Source organism: Hyla sarda, unplaced genomic scaffold (genome assembly GCF_029499605.1).
Source record: "Hyla sarda isolate aHylSar1 unplaced genomic scaffold, aHylSar1.hap1 scaffold_441, whole genome shotgun sequence".
Classification (NCBI taxonomy): domain Eukaryota; kingdom Metazoa; phylum Chordata; class Amphibia; order Anura; family Hylidae; genus Hyla; species Hyla sarda.
In genome coordinates, this window is record NW_026610455.1 from 122,501 (window position 1) to 141,352 (window position 18,852).

Sequence of the window (18,852 nt, forward strand, 5' to 3'; positions counted from 1 at the left end):
CACCAATGATTGGTGCCTGGCCAATTAGCTTAATTGGCTTCCACCTGCTCCCTGGCTATATCTCCTCACTTCCCCTGCACTCCCCGGCCGGATCTTGTTGCCTTGTGCCAGTGAAAGCGTTTAGTGTGTCCAAAGCCTGTGTTACCTGAACTCCTGCTATCCATCCTGACTACGAACCTTGCCGCCTGCCCCCGACCTTCTGCTACGTCTGACCTTGCCTCTGCCTAGTCCTTCTGTCCCACGCCTTCTCAGCAGTCAGCGAGGTAGAGCCGTTGCTAGTGGATACGACCTGGTTGCTACTGCCGCAGCAAGACCATCCCGCTTTGCGGCGGGCTCTGGTGAACACCAGTAGCCTCTTAGAACCGGTCCACTAGCACGGTCCACCACAATCCCTCGCTGGCTGACACAGAGGATCCACTACCTGGAAGCCGAATCGTGACAATGGTTTTCTTTTTGGAACACAGAGCTCTCTGCTGACATCATGAGCACAGTGCTCTCTGCTGACATCTCTGTCCATTTTAGGAACTGTCCAGAGCAGCATATATTTTCTATGGGGATTTTCTCCTGCTCTGGACAGTTTTTAAAATGGACAGAGATGTCAGCAGAGAGCTCTGTGGTCATGATGTCAGCATAGAGCACTGTGGTCCAAAAAGAAAAGAATTTCCTCTGTAGTATTCAGCAGCTAATAAGTACTGGAAGGATTAAGATTTTTTAATAGAAGTAATTTACAAATCTGTTTAACTTTCTGGCACCAGTTGATACCCCTTTAAATATAGGAGTACCCCTTTAAATATATTTTTATGTTTTAATATCTGTCTTCTTGGTGTTTGGAGTCATTAGACCTCGTCTTATATGCAGAGTGCAGATTTATATACAGGTACCTGTATACGTGGTTTATAATTCTCCATGATAATTATCATGATATGTAAATGACAGAGTCACCGAGCAGAATATTAATCAGAGTGAAGCTGTAAGAGAGGTCACCCAACCCCCATCATCTTGTATCTTACCCAGCCGGGTGACAGACGAGCATCACCAGACAGGTAGGGAAATGGCGTAGGATGCCGGGGAGGGGGGATGTTAAATGTAAGACCGCGAGTTCATTTAGTATACGGCCGCCACCAGTGCTGAATCGGCATCACGCTACATGGAGCCGAAATAATCCCTGGTAATGCTGAAAAACAGAATGCTGTACTCCATTGATCCCTGATGAAGTTTACAGCACGAAACACGTTGAATCCGTATGAGACAATCTGAATGAGAAGTGAGCTGACGGCGAGGACTTTGTGCACAGGCAGCGCATCCGGACGCTGAAGCAAGGTCGGGAGATCAGCTTTATAATATACAGTGACCCCCCGACCTATGATGGCCCCGACATACCATATACATACAGTGACCCCCCCGACCTACGATGGCCCCGACATACCATATATATACAGTGACCTCCGACCTACGATGGCCCCGACATACCATATATATACAGTGACCCCCGACCTACGATGGCCCCGACATACCATATATATACAGTGACCCCCGACCTACAATGGCCCCGACATACCATATATATACAGTGACCCCCGACCTACGATGGCCCCGACATACCATATATATACAGTGACCCCCCGACCTACGATGGCCCCGACATACCATATATATATACAGTGACCCCCCGACCTACGATGGCCCCGACATACCTTATATATACAGTGACCCCCCGACCTACGATGGCCCCGACATACCATATATATACAGTGACCCCCCGACCTACGATGGCCCCGACATACCATATATATACAGTGACCCCCGACCTACAATGGCCCCGACATACCATATATATACAGTGACCCCCGACCTACGATGGCCCCGACATACCATATATATACAGTGACCCCCCGACCTACGATGGCCCCGACATACCATATATATATACAGTGACCCCCCGACCTACGATGGCCCCGACATACCTTATATATACAGTGACCCCCCGACCTACGATGGCCCCGACATACCATATATATACAGTGACCCCCGACCTACGATGGCCCCGACATACCATATATATACAGTGACCCCCGACCTACGATGGCCCCGACATACCATATATATACAGTGACCCCCGACCTACAATGGCCCCGACATACCATATATATACAGTGACCCCCGACCTACGATGGCCCCGACATACCATATATATACAGTGACCCCCGACCTACGATGGCCCCGACATACCATATATATACAGTGACCCCCGACCTACGATGGCCCCGACATACCATATATATACAGTGACCCCCCCGACCTACGATGGCCCCGACATACCATATATATATATACAGTGACCCCCGACCTACGATGGCCCCGACATACCATATATATACTGTGACCCCCCCGACCTATGATGGCCCCGACATACCATATATATACAGTGACCTCCCGACCTACGATGGCCCCGACATACCATATATATACAGTGACCCCCGACCTACGATGGCCCCGACATACCATATATATACAGTGACCCCCCGACCTATGATGGCCCCGACATACCATATATATACAGTGACCTCCCGACCTACGATGGCCCCGACATACCATATATATATATACAGTGACCCCCAACCTACGATGGCCCCGACATACCATATATAAACAGTGACCCCCGACCTATGATGGCCCCGACATACCATATATATACAGTGACCCCCCCCCGACCTACGATGGCCCTGACATACCATATATATACAGTGACCCCCGACCTACGATGGCCCCGACATACCATATATATACAGTGACCCCCGACCTACGATGGCCCCGACATACCATATATATACTGTGACCCCCCCGACCTATGATGGCCCCGACATACCATATATATACAGTGACCTCCCGACCTACGATGGCCCCGACATACCATATATATACAGTGACCCCCGACCTACGATGGCCCCGACATACCATATATATACAGTGACCCCCCGACCTATGATGGCCCCGACATACCATATATATACAGTGACCTCCCGACCTACGATGGCCCCGACATACCATATATATATATACAGTGACCCCCAACCTACGATGGCCCCGACATACCATATATAAACAGTGACCCCCGACCTATGATGGCCCCGACATACCATATATATACAGTGACCCCCCCCCGACCTACGATGGCCCTGACATACCATATATATACAGTGACCCCCGACCTACGATGGCCCCGACATACCATATATATACAGTGACCCCCGACCTACGATGGCCCTGACATACCATATATATACAGTGACCCCCCGACCTACGATGGCCCCGACATACCATATATATACAGTGACCCCCCGACCTCCGATGGCCCCGACATACCATATATATATACAGTGATCCCCCGACCTACGATGGCCCCGACATACCATATATATACAGTGACCCCCCCCCCCGACCTACGATGGCCCCGACATACCATATATATATACAGTGACACCCGACCTACGATGGCCCCGACATACCATATATATACAGTGACCCCCCGACCTACGATGGCCCCGACATACCATATATATACAGTGACCCCCCGACCTACGATGGCCCCGACATAGCATATATATCCAGTGACCCCCCCCCCCGACCTATGATGGCCCTGACATACCATATATATACAGTGACCCCCCCGACCTACGATGGCCCCGACATACCATATATATAGTGACCCCCCGACCTAAGATGGCCCCGACATACCATATATATATACAGTGACCTCCCGACCTACGATGGCCCCGACATATCATATATATACAGTGACCTCCCGACCTACGATGGCCCCGACATACCATATATATATACAGTGACCCCCCGAACTACGATGGTCCCGACATACCATATATATACAGTGACCCCCCGACCTACGATGGCCCCGACATACCATATATATATACAGTGACCCCCCCAACCTACGATGGTCCCGACATACCATATATATATACAGTGACTCCCTGACCTACAATGGCCCCGACATACCATATATATATACAGTGACCCCCCGACCTACGATGGCCCCGACATACCATATATATACAGTGACCCACCCCGACCTACAATGGCCCCGACATACCATATATATACAGTGACCTCCCGACCTACAATGGCCCCGACATACCATATATATATATACAGTGACCCCCCGACCTACGATGGACCCGACATACCATATATATACAGTGACCCCCCCGACCTACGATGGCTCCGACATACCATATATATACAGTGACCCCTCGACCTACGATGGCCCCGACATACCATATATATACAGTGACCCCCCCCCCGACCTACGATGGCCCCGACACACCATATATATACAGTGACCCCCCGACCTACGATGGTCCCGACATACCATATATATACAGTGATCCACCCCGACCTACAATGCCCCGACATACCATATATATACAGTGACCCCCCGACCTACGATGGCCCCAACATACCATATATACAGTGACCCCCCTCCGACCTACGATGGCCCTGACATACCATATATACAGTGACCCCCCGACCTACAATGGCCCCGACATACCATATATATACAGTGACCCCCCGACCTACGATGGCCCCGACATACCATATATATACAGTGACCCCCCCGACCTACGATGGCCCTGACATACCATATATATATATACAGTGACCCCCCCCGACCTACGATGGCCCCGACATACCATATATATACAGTGACCCCCGACCTATGATGGCCCCGACATACCATATATATACAGTGACCCCCCGACCTATGATGGCCCCGACATACCATATATATACAGTTACCTCCCGACCTATGATGGCCCCGACATACCATATATATACAGTTACCTCCCGACCTATGATGGCCCCGACATACCATATATATACAGTGACCCCCCGACCTACGATGGCCCCGACATACCATATATATACAGTGAGCCCCGACCTACGATGGCCCCGACATACCATATATATACAGTGACCCCCCGACCTATGATGGCCCCGACATACCATATATATACAGTGACCCCCCGACCTACGATGGCCCCGACAAACCATATATATACAGTGACCCCCCCGACCTACGATGGCCCCGACATACCATATATATACAGTGACCCCCGACCTACGATGGCCCCGACATACCATATATATACAGTGACCCCCGACCTATGATGGCCCCGACATACCATATATATACAGTGACCCCCCGACCTATGATGGCCCCGACATACCATATATATACAGTTACCTCCCGACCTACGATGGCCCCGACATACCATATATATATAGTGACCCCCCGACCTACGATGGCCCCGTCATACCATATATGTACAGTGACCCCCCCGACCTACGATGGCCCCGACATAATATATATATATATATATATATATATATATATATATATATATATACACAGTGACCCCCCGACCTACGATGGCCCCGACATACCATATATATATAGTGACCCCCCGACCTACGATGGCCCCGTCATACCATATATGTACAGTGACCCCCCCGACCTACGATGGCCCCGACATACCATATATATACAGTGACCCCCCGACCTACGATAGCCCCGACATACCATATATATACAGTGACCCCCCGACCTACGATGGCCCCGACATACCATATATATATATACAGTGACCCCCCCGACCTACGATGGCCCCGACATACCGTATATATACAGTGACCCCCCCGACCTACGATGGCCCCGACATACCATATATATATATATACAGTGACCCCCCCGACCTACGATGGCCCCGACATACCATATATATACAGTGACCCCCCCGACCTACGATGGCCCTGACATACCATATATATACAGTGACCCCCCCGACCTACGATGGCCCTGACATACCATATATATACAGTGACCCCCCGACCTACGATGGCCCCGACATACCATATATATACAGTGACCCCCCGACCTCCGATGGCCCCGACATACCATATATATATACAGTGACCCCCCGACCTACGATGGCCCCGACATACCATATATATACAGTGACCCCCCCCCCCGACCTACGATGGCCCCGACATACCATATATATATACAGTGACCCCCCGACCTCCGATGGCCCCGACATACCATATATATATATACAGTGACCCCCCGACCTCCGATGGCCCCGACATACCATATATATACAGTGACCCCCCAACCTACAATGGCCCCGACATACCATATATATACAGTGACCCCCCGACCAGCGATGGCCCCGACATACCATATATATATACAGTGACCCCCCGACCTACGATTGCCCCTACATACCATATATATACAGTGACCCCCCCCCGACCTACGATGGCCCTGACATACCATATATATACAGTGACCCCCCGACCTACGATGGCCCCGACATACCATATATATACAGTGACCCCCCGACCTATGATGGCCCTGACATACCATATATATACAGTGACCCCCCCGACCTACGATGGCCCTGACATACCATATATATACAGTGATCCCCCCGACATACGATGGCCCCGACATACCATATATATATACAGTGACCCCCCGACCTACGATGGCCCCGACATACCATATATATACAGTGACCCCCCGACCTACGATGGCCCCGACATACCATATATATATATATACAGTGACCCCCCCGACCTACGATGGCCCCGACATACCGTATATATACAGTGACCCCCCCGACCTACGATGGCCCCGACATACCATATATATACAGTGACCCCCCGACCTACGATGGCCCCGACATACCGTATATATACAGTGACCCCCCCGACCTACGATGGCCCCGACATACCATATATATACAGTGACCCCCCGACCTACGATGGCCCCGACATACCATATATATACAGTGACCCCCCGACCTACGATGGCCCCGACATACCATATATATATATACAGTGACCCCCCCGACCTACGATGGCCCCGACATACCATATATATACAGTGACCCCCCCGACCTACGATGGCCCTGACATACCATATATATACAGTGACCCCCCCGACCTACGATGGCCCTGACATACCATATATATACAGTGACCCCCCGACCTACGTTGGCCCCGACATACCATATATATACAGTGACCCCCCGACCTCCGATGGCCCCGACATACCATATATATATACAGTGACCCCCCGACCTACGATGGCCCCGACATACCATATATATACAGTGACCCCCCCCCCCGACATACGATGGCCCCGACATACCATATATATATACAGTGACCCCCCGACCTCCGATGGCCCCGACATACCATATATATATATACAGTGACCCCCCGACCTCCGATGGCCCCGACATACCATATATATACAGTGACCCCCCAACCTACAATGGCCCCGACATACCATATATATACAGTGACCCCCCGACCAGCGATGGCCCCGACATACCATATATATATACAGTGACCCCCCGACCTACGATTGCCCCTACATACCATATATATACAGTGACCCCCCCCCCGACCTACGATGGCCCTGACATACCATATATATACAGTGACCCCCCGACCTACGATGGCCCCGACATACCATATATATACAGTGACCCCCCGACCTACGATGGCCCTGACATACCATATATATACAGTGACCCCCCCGACCTACGATGGCCCTGACATACCATATATATACAGTGACCCCCCGACCTACGATGGCCCTGACATACCATATATATACAGTGACCCCCCGACCTACGATGGCCCTGACATACCATATATATACAGTGATCCCCCCGACATACGATAGCCCCGACATACCATATATATACAGTGACCCCCGACCTACGATGGCCCCGACATACCATATATATACAGTGACCCCCCGACCTACGATGGCCCCGACATACCATATATATACAGTGACCCCCCGACCTACGATGGCCCCGACATACCATATATATATACAGTGACCCCCCGACCTACGATGGCCCCGACATACCATATATATACAGTGACCCCCCGACCTACGATGGCCCCGACATACCATATATATATATACAGTGATCCCCGACCTACGATGGCCCCGACATACCATATATATACAGTGACCCCCCGACCTACGATGGCCCCGACATACGATCATTTCAGCATACGATCCCTCTCAGAGGCAGCATCACCATACGATGCTTTTGTATGTCGGGGCCATCGCATATACGTCTATCCCTCAGCGCAGACTGCTTCAGCCACCACCGGATAGCCGTGTACGGTGCCCTGTGTGGTCCGCTGAAGATCACTTACCTGTCCTCGGGGCTCCGGCGCGTCCTCTTCGGTATCCCCTGCACTGTCGGCGCTTTCCATCGTCGTCATCACGTCGCTGCGCACACCATCCCATCATCCAATAGGAGCAGCATGGGTAGCGACATGATGGTGGTGACGGAGAGCGAGGATGCCGGGGAAGCAGAGGCCTTGCCGGAGCGTCGGGGACACCTCGGGGACGCGGCGACAGCGATGGACGGCGACATCCCGGGCAGCGGTGACGGTCCGAAGCGGCGGGGACAGGTGAGTACAACTTCCTCTAACAGTGGTCTTCAACCTGCGTACCTTCAGATGTTGCAAAACTACAACTCCCAGCATGCCCGGACAGCCGTTGGCTGTCCGGGCATGCTGGGTGTTGTAGTTTTGCAATATCCGGATATCCGCAGGTTGTAGATCACTGTCCTATACTTTACATTGCCCGGATCCCTCAACATACGATGGTTTCAACAAACGATGGTCCATTTGGAGCGGATTAACATCATATGTTGAGGGACCATTGTACTACACAGCATCTATATATATATATATATATATATATATATATATATATATCCAAAACAACGTCACTGCATAGGGCATGGAATTGATTGTAAAATCGCAATATGTGCATTGAGGTCTATGTGGACATTGAGGCTGATTACTCTGCAGGACTATATATATATATATATATATATATATATATATATATATATATATATATATATATAAATATATACTCACGTACATGGATTTTGTGACCATCTGTATATCGCAGTATGCGCATCAATGTCAATGAACGAGACTCTGAGGCAGCAATAAGGGCGGTCACTTATATACTACTATGCGCACCTTGGTACAGCTAAGTATAAATGTATCAATGAAAATGCTTAAATTGCACCTAATCCCAAAAATAAATGTATACAAAGCCTGAAAAGAAAGGAAAAGTATCCCGTAACAAGCACCGTATATCAGCGCTACTATTGGCGGACAAATTCTTTTTATACACGTATATCATGTTTGAACAATACAATATATTTTTTCACTTTTTTTCATTATAATTTCTAACAATAAAAGGGAAGTTTTACATTAATCTCACTACCGTAATTATCAGTGCTAAATATCATTTTGGAGTGAGAGTTACACGGACATTTATACTGTGTGATACACAGATCAGTGCAATATATCAATGGGCATATAACAGGTGAAATAAAAAAAAATGAATAATAAAAAAAATGTAAATAATAAATCATAGAAAAAGAAAAAATATTAAATAATAAACAATAAAAAAATATAAAAAGTAAAATAAAATACAAAAAATACATAAAAAACAAAAAGATAAATTAAAATAAAGTAAATGGCAACATCGCTCCACATACAAATGTTGGTCTCTGTAGTATAGGTGCCCATCATAGTACGAGTACGTGATAGTGAGTTAGTATATAGTAATTAAGCCATACACGACTTAACAGCTCCAGCGGGTGCGGAAATACCGTACTCAACCGTGCGTCCAGCGACCCGAGTGATGCACACAGAGGAAAAGCGTGTCAGTGGGCTGTATTAAAGGGGTATTCCAGGCAAAAACTTTTTTTTATATATATATATATATATATATATCAACTGGCTCCAGAAAGTTAAATAGATTTGTAAATGACTTCTATTAAAAAATCTTAATCCTTCCAATAGTTATTAGCTTCTGAAGTTTAGCTGTCTCAATGATGATGTCACGTCCCGGGAGCTGTGCATGATGGGAGAATATCCCCATAGGAACTGCACAGCTCCCGGGACGTGAGTCATCAGAGAGCAGTTAGACAGAAAACAGCAACTCAACTTCAGAAGCTAATAACTATTGGAAGGAGTAAGATTTTTTTAATCAAAGTAATTTACAAATCTGATTAAAAACCGTGGAGCTCACACTAAGGAACACGAGGTTAATTGATTTCCTTCACTCAAAGGATAGGGAGAAAAGTAAAAAAATGTAAAAAGGTCAGTCCTCAGTGTTCCACTCACGAATGAGTGTGTAATGGATATCTGGTGATAATTAATTTTTATAAAGCCAGTTCGTGTTCAAAATAGTAATATTTATTACACAATTCTAAAAAATCTCTAGAAGTCTGCCTGCCGCAGGGCCCTTGCGGTATATAGGCTCGCTTCAGAGAATATATAAAACAGTATGGATTAAGATAATATAATAATGCGGTTCACCACTATAATCATAATAATTACAATATATGTAAAATAATCCTGTAATGATCCTGCAGCAAAGAAAAAATAATAAAACATAAAAAATATCAGAAATAATGAAATACTTTATGATAAAAATTGTCCTGTAGCAAAGGATAATATAACACAAAAAATGAGGATGATGTAGTACAAAAAATATTTAGTAGGAATGTCCTGTAAAGCAAAGTCCAAATCTTTAAAAAGAAGAAATAAAATATTAACAAATCCAATGAGAATATATGTTAATCCAAAATATATCCTGTGAAGGTGTAGATCTCTTCAAGACACTGCCGTTATATCTGTCAATCAAATTGTTGCAATACGCTTAAGTGATACAATTTTTGCAATATAATTCAAGCCAAGCAGAACCTGTGTTAGTGAGAGTCCTGATAAAGGAGAAGTTTCGGCACATTGTGCCACTCACCGCCCTTTAGTGGAATTGATGGTTCTCAAGGATGGTAGCCGTCTGGCTGGAGGTGGCGACACCTGATGTCAGGGTCTAGCCCCTTCTTGCAGCCTAAAAACACTGCTCGCCGGTGATTGCCGTAGACGTCGTGGATGTTCACTCCGATATAGTGGTAAACTAGTGAATGGCGTCCGATTGAAACAGCAGGTAGTATCGGCGGCGTGTGATGCAATTGGTCAGCTGACCTCGGCTGTATAGAGTCCCAATATGTCTCGGAGATTGTAAGTCCACTTAGCGGGAGATTCAAAATAGTGCAGAGTCCGGTCGTGATCTTATGATTCACGTGCTGGATTCAATGACTTATAGAGGTCTGCTGGCTGTTGTAGTCCTTAATCCAATATACATGGGCAGTCCTTTGAATCTGAATGTGGCCAATATAGCCAATATATGGTCTTCTTTAGCAATGTTAGAAGCAGGAAAATAAAATGAAATGAACGCAGGATAAAACCGCAGGAGAACCGCAGATTAAATGTGAACTTGTAGCAATCCCAAACGCGTTTCGGGGTACCCGTAGGTGATATCCTGACCCCTTCCTCAGTGGGGCATACAAGAGACTTAATGCTTGTGAAGTTACGATACTGGCTTTTTATATGTTTGTAATTAATACACCTGTTGGCTTATGATAGTCATTGGAAAATATGGTCTGGATCAATAGGATCCGATGTTCATAATGGGAAAACAAGGAGTCTATAAAAATTAATTATCACCAGATATCCATTACACACTCATTCGTGAGTGGAACACTGAGGACTGATCTTTTTACATTTTTTTAATTTACAAATCTGTTTAACTGTTTAACTCCGGAGCCAGTTGATATATAAAAAAAAAGTTTTGGCCTGGAATACCCCTTTAAGAGTTCAAGAACCATTCTCACATAATGAATAAAGCACCAAAGGGAGACCACAGACGGGTGGTGTTGCCAATGAAAATTTAAAAAATGCTAATTTATAAAAAAAAAAATTGTTAAAAAAAATAAAAATATATATAGATAATAAAGAAAATAATCAAAATAATAGAAAAATAAGGTCTGTGATGTGAACAATGTGATAAAAAAAACTGTAGTGAAGGTAGATAATTATTATTTTTTTATATAAATAAAAATGTAAAAAGTATAAAAATTTATAGCAGAAAATGTCACTTTATATGACAAACATTAAAGTGGTCAATGTGTTTAATAAAAAATATCTTCATAATACGAGAACATATATCAAATTGGGAGACACCTATCTCCAACAGTACAAATAGTGCACTCAATAATGGAACAAAAATGTTTTAAAAAAAATGTGATGAAAAAGAAAAAGCAACAACAAGAAAGCGGTGAGGTTCCTGTCCGTCAACTTAATCGCCACCTTGGAAAACAAAAAGAGACACAGAAGACAAAATGAGTCCCTCAGTACATAGTTCACAGGGGACATCTCTCAGGCATTATACATTTGGGGGGTAACACTAAAGTCAACATTCAAGCCCTTTGGGCGGAGGGTTTGTAAATCGAATATCCATTCTAGTTCTCTGCGCTTCAGGATACTGACCCCATCACCCCCTCTTTTCAGTGGCGCTATATGATCCAATAATATAAATATAAGGTCTTTCTCGCTGTGTTGGACTTCGACAAAATGTTTAGGGACTGGAGGGTCCATACGTTTTTTGCTTATGGTGTAGCGGTGGTGGATGAATCTGATTTTAAAATCCCATGTGGTCTCCCCTACATAGAGAAGACCACATGGGCACACCAGAACATAAATGACAAAGTCAGAAGTACATGTCAAGTAATGTCTGAGATGCTATATCTTGCCTGTCTGTGGATGGACAAAAGAGGAGCCCTTAATCTTCTGATTGCAATTTATGCATTGACGACACGGAAAGGAGCCTTTCCTTTTTACCGTAAGGTACTTTTGAGAACTCAATTTCAAAGAGACGTCTGAATTAACAAGTTTGTCCCGGAGGTTAGTCTTCCTCCGGTATGATGGTAATGGCCGGGAATGAAATACCGATATGTTGGGGAAGATAGTTTTTAAAATGCCCCAATGTTTACTGAGAATGGAGACAACTTGTCCAGAATGGTCACCGTATGTAGAGATAAACGGAATGTGAGGGTCTTCGGGCCCACCAGGAACTCAGTACATATAGGAGGCCGAACGACAATTAAAGGATAGGACAACATATCAGAAACTAAACCAGGATCCAAATCGAGACATTAATGTCAAAATCAACATTATTTTAGACATCGCATTGGTAGCTAATCTGATATTCAAAGTTCTCTATAATTACTTGTTTGTATCACACCCTACCATACCCCTGTTGTACTTATTACCCAGGATACACAAGGCACTGGAAAAAAAAAAACGGCAGACCTATAGTGTTTGGCCGGGGGTCGGTTACCAATCACTTGTCTATTTTTGCTGATTGATCCTTCGTCCATAGCTAGATCCTATTTTTGAGATAATTCCGACTTCCTCCAAAAAATTCCACCAAAGAATACCATTGCCACCTTTGATATCGTAAGCCTGTACACCACCATCCCACACGATGGAGGTGTACAGGCGGTCAGACATTCCATCTCATCAGACTTTTCTCGTTCCAAAATTAACTTTATTATATCACTTCTTGAACTCATTCTACACCTCTGGCACCGCCATGTGCAACAATGTGGTGTCCACTTACATGACGGTGCTAGAGGACACCCACATTTATGCATCCCACCACTCCAGCCATGTGCTGAGGTGGTGGCGCTTTATTGATGATATTTTTTTTTTATTTGGACTGGAGCTGACACTGAACTTACAACCTTTCATCGGATCTCAATTTGAATATACAATTTACGTTAACACCCTCCAGGTCTTTTGTTAATTTTCTAGACCCTTAGGTGACTATTAGTGACAACAAATTGGTCACAAGTTTGTATGTGAAACCTACTGATTGCAACTCACTGATTGCAGTACTCCACTACAGTAGTTGCCATCCCAGGCCAATGGTGAGTTCTTTCCCCACCAGTCAAATGATGGAGGCGAGACGCATCAATGGCCTGGAAAACAAGGTACAACCTACCTTGACAGGGATGTCTAACAATTTTCGCAAACGGGGTTATCCTAAAAAGCTATTGCACCAATGTAAAGCTAAAGTATTAGAGATAGACAGAGATTCACTTATTAATAAAGTTCCCAGTGGGCCCAAAAACCCTCGCATTCCATTTATCTCTACATACGGTGACCATTCTGGACAAGTTGTCTCAATCCTTTAGATTAGGTAGGGACAGGTTAGGGTTAAAAAAAAGTGTTTTTTATTTTGTTTGTTTTTTGCGTACCTCAGTGGGTGTCCGTGGGTCTGTAGCACCTTTAGCTGCGTGACCCTGGCGGGTCGCTGCGGTCTGCCGCCAACGTTTTTCTTTTTTCCCCTAAGCGTGTGTGCGGACCCTCTTAGTTATAAAAGAGCCGTCCGCCACCGTTTGTTAAAGCCCACCCGCCGCTGATCAGTCTCGTAGTACTGATCAGCGTTTTTTGTGTGGTGCCGGCGCCTTTTTTCAGGTTTTCTAGCGTTGTTTTGCACCCATAGGCGGTCCGTGCCACCAGTAGCAGGCGAGTACTGTGTGGCCGGACCTTACCTGTGTGTGCGGCGTGCCTCACTGCTGTCAGTGATTTATCACTCATCAGCTTTTTTGGGGGGGTTCAGGTGGGTGAATTTTTTCGGGGTTAAGCGTTTTTTTCTTTTCTTTGTTTTTTTTTTTTTTGTGTGGGGGTCTGTGTACAAGCCAAATGTGACTCCTTCCCTTCTGAGACCTGTAGTGTGCCAGCAGAGCACTTATCACCCCCATATGGGGTGTTTTCTGAATCGGGAGAAATTGGGCTTCAAATTTTGGGGGGCATTTTCTGCTTTGACCCTTTGTAAAAATGTAAAATTTTTGGGAAACCAAGCATTTTAGGTAAATTTTTTATTTTTTTTATTTACATCTGCAAAAGTCATGAAACACCTGTGGGGTATTAAGGCTCACTTTATCCCATGTTACATTCCCTGAGGGGTCTAGTTTCCAAAATGGTATGCCATGTGTTTTTTTTTTTTATATTTTTTTTGCTGTTTTGACACCCTAAAAGCATTTCAGAAAAATGTTCTCTCCAAAATCCCCTTGTCGCTCCTTCCCTTCTGAGTCCTCTACTGCGCCCGCCGAACACTTTACATAGACATATGAGGTATGTGCTTACTCGAGAGAAATTGGGCTACAAATACAAGTAAAAATTTTCTCCTTTTACCACTTGCAAAAATTGGGTCTACAAAAACATGCGAGTGTAAAAAATGAAGATTTTGAATTTTCTCCTTCACTTTGCTGCTATTCCTGTGAAACACCTAAAGGGTTAAAACACTGACTGAATGTCATTTTGAATACTTTGGGGGGTGCAGTTTTTATAATGGGGTCATTTGTGGGGTATTTCTAATATGAAGACCCTTTAAATCCACTTCAAAACTGAACTGGTCCCTGAAAAATATCAAGTTTGAAAATTTTGTGAAAAATTGGAAAACTGCTGCTGAACTTTGAAGCCTCTGGTGTCTTCCAAAACTAAAAACTCGTCAATTTTATGATGCAAACATAAAGTAGACATATTGTATATGTGAACCCAAAAAAATAATATTTTGAATATCCATTTTCCTTACAAGCAGAGAGCTTCAAAGTTAGAAAAATTTTACCACTATGTTAAAGTAGAATATGTCACGAAAAAACAATCTCGAAATCAGAATGATAAGTAAAAGCATCAGAGTTATTAATGTTTAAAGTGACAGTGGTCAGAAGTGCAAAAAAGTGCAAAAAAGGGCTGAGTCCTTAAGGTGAAAAAGGGCTCAGTCCTTAAGGGGTTAAGGGCTCCGACAGACAGGCAAGATATAGCATCTCAGACATTACTTGACATGTACTTCTGACTTTGTCATTTATATTCTGGTGTGCCCATGTGCTCTTCTCTATGTAGGGGAGACCACATGGGATTTTAAAACCAGATTCATCCACCACCGCTACACCATAAGCAAAAAACGTATGGACCCTCCAGTTCCTAAACATTTTGTCGAAGTCCAACACAGCGAGAAAGACCTTATATTTGTATTATTGGATCATATAGCGCCACTGAAAAGAGGGGGTGATGGGGTCAGTATCCTGAAGCGCAGAGAACTAGAATGGATATTCGATTTACAAACCCTCCGCCCAAAGGGCTTGAATGTTGACTTTAGTGTTACCCCCCAAATGTATAATGCCTGAGAGATGTCCCCTGTGAACTATGTACTGAGAGACTGTCTTCTGTGTCTCTTTTTGTTTTCCCAGGTGGCGATTAAGTTGACCGACAGGAACCTCACCGCTTTCTTGTTGTTGCTTTTCCTTTTTTATTATATATTTAACATTTTTGTTCCATTATTGAGTGCACTATTTGTACTGTTGGAGATAGGTGTCTCCCAATTTGATATATGTTCTCGTATTATGAATATATTTTTTATTAAAAACATTGAGCACTTTAATGTTTGTCATACACAGTGACATTTTTTGCTATTAAGTTTTTTATACTTTTTTTCTTATGTGTTTTTACTAAGGTTTCAGTAAATTAACAAAGCAATAACAAACAATGCAGAAATACGACAGCGTTATAATGCAGAGCCTTAAACAAGAGTAGGGAGTCATATCAGGAGAGACCAGATGCATGGAAACATTACAATAATATGTCAATAAAGGTAATAGCAGTTATCAATGCTTGAATGGCACGATACACTACAAGAATGCATTCATGAAGTAGCGTGCGCGCTCTACGGTAAGCAGCTGGTGACTACATGACTAGCAATATCAGACAATAATCAATGTACATTACAAGATGAAAACATTACCAAAAGACAAGTATAATGGGAGAGGGGAGAAGAGAGAGGGGGGGGGGAAGGATGAGGAAAGCGGTAAGGGAGAAAAATAAAGGGGAGAGGAGGAAGAGTAGAGAAAGGTGAGGGGAAAAGAAGGAAAGCAAATATGGAGGGAAGGTCAGGACATAGCAGATAAGAAGAGGAGAGACCTACCTCACGACCAAGACACATCCCGGCATCCCAAGACACTCGGTAAGAGACGGCATGTACTTGGGGTAATCATGAAGAGAGGTGCGGACTCTCGTATTCTCATGAAGACAGGAAAGTCACCCAGGGATGCCATTTGACCTCTAGAGTCCACCAAGAGTTATTCCATTCTACAAAGAGGAGAGACTTCTTGTAGCCAAGAGGATATTGTGGGGGGAGGAGAGGACTTCCACAGTCTACTCTTTACATTTTTATTTATATAAAAACATTTTTCACATTTTTTTTACCTTCACTACTGTTTATTTTATTTTATCACATTGTTCACATCACATACCTTACTTTTCTATTATTTTGATTCTTTTCTTTTTTTTATTTATATATTTTTTATTATTTTTATTAACATTAGTATTCATTTTAATGTCTTCACGGAACTTCCCATATCAATTGTCCGCCGCATCAGGTCCCTAACACCGGAGCGGACGATGATATGGGAGCTTTCCCTTTAGCAAGATGGCTTCTGACACCTCAATGTAAACATTGTGCATGCGCCCTCATTTCCGAGCGCTGCGGCACATGTAACGCCTCCTCACTTTCTATTGGTTGACACCTATCCCCATCCTTTACTATACTGTTTCAGCGTGGAGTCTCCATATTTACATTACTTACCCGGTGAGTGTTCCTCCATGAATTTATATTGATCTATGTTTTATTGATATTTACACTGTAACTCCACCCCATGTTGGTCCTATATATACTGAAGCTTTTAGTCACTTTGTATGCTTTAAAAAGGCAGCTGAAACATTGCATCTGTATTACCACATGGAATAAAGTTACCTCCTATTTTCTCACTGCATTTTTGAGTGCTGCAGCTATTTTTGCTTTTATATATATATATATATATATATATATATATATATATATACCCTGAGGATAACACCTATAGATATATATACCCTGAGGATAACACATATATACACACACACACTGGGGATAACACCTATAGATATATAGCACCCCATATTAGTCGTTCTGTCCTCATCCTGTGGCCCTCACTGACACTCCTTCTCTACAGGTGGAGAGTAACATGGAGCTGGTGGCGGAGGTGGCGGTGAAGGTGTGTAAGACGTTACACCTGGAGGAGGAGGGAGTCTGTCAGCAGGTGGTGGAGCTCTTTAAGCATGAGATGATCACTGCCTGGGTTATGTCGGTCCTCCGCCCATCCGAGGTTTGTGGGCTTCTTTTGGGCCGTGACTGTGGACACTGGGACATCGGCTCAGAATGGAATATTACCCTCCCACCAGTGCCAAAACCCCCAGCACACCCACCTGTCCCACCCCAGCCGGGGTCCCCTGTCTCTCGGGTGCTGTTCCTCACAGACATTCACTGGGACCACAGCTATTCTCCTGGGTCCCCCGCTACCTGTAAGGAGCCACTCTGCTGCCGTAACCACTCCACTTCAAGTAGTCACAACCCCTCCGGATACTGGGGCGAGTACAGCACCTGTGACCTTCCTCTGCACACCATCGAGTCTCTGCTCCAGCACGTGTCCACCAATGGACCGTTTGAGCGGGTGTACTGGACGGGCGACATACCAGCTCACAATGTGTGGGAACAGACGCGGTCACAACAGCTGGGGGCCCTCACTATTATTACTGGCCTGATAAAGAAGTATTTGGGCCCAGTACCTGTATACCCAGCGGTGGGAAACCATGAAAGTGCCCCCGTCAACAGCTTCCCACCCCCCTCAGTGTATGGAAACCTTTCCTCCGGATGGCTCTACCACGCCATGGCACAGGAATGGCAAGGTTGGCTGCCGCACCCTGCACTGGAGACGCTCAGGTGAGGTCATGCCCGTCTCCTTCCTCTTAGGGTCCTCCGCA

At 45.0% G+C, this 18,852-nt stretch overlaps 1 protein-coding gene across 1 annotated transcript in view; it reads left to right on the top strand.

Moving 5' to 3' along the window:
- Positions 1-18,852, top strand: part of SMPD1 (sphingomyelin phosphodiesterase 1) — a 67,505-nt gene that overhangs the window by 40,448 nt on the left and 8,205 nt on the right. Inside the window, exon 2 of the mRNA XM_056553895.1 lies at positions 18,045-18,811. Within this exon, the coding sequence (XP_056409870.1) occupies positions 18,045-18,811 (767 nt within the window). The remainder of the gene's footprint in view (positions 1-18,044; positions 18,812-18,852) is intronic.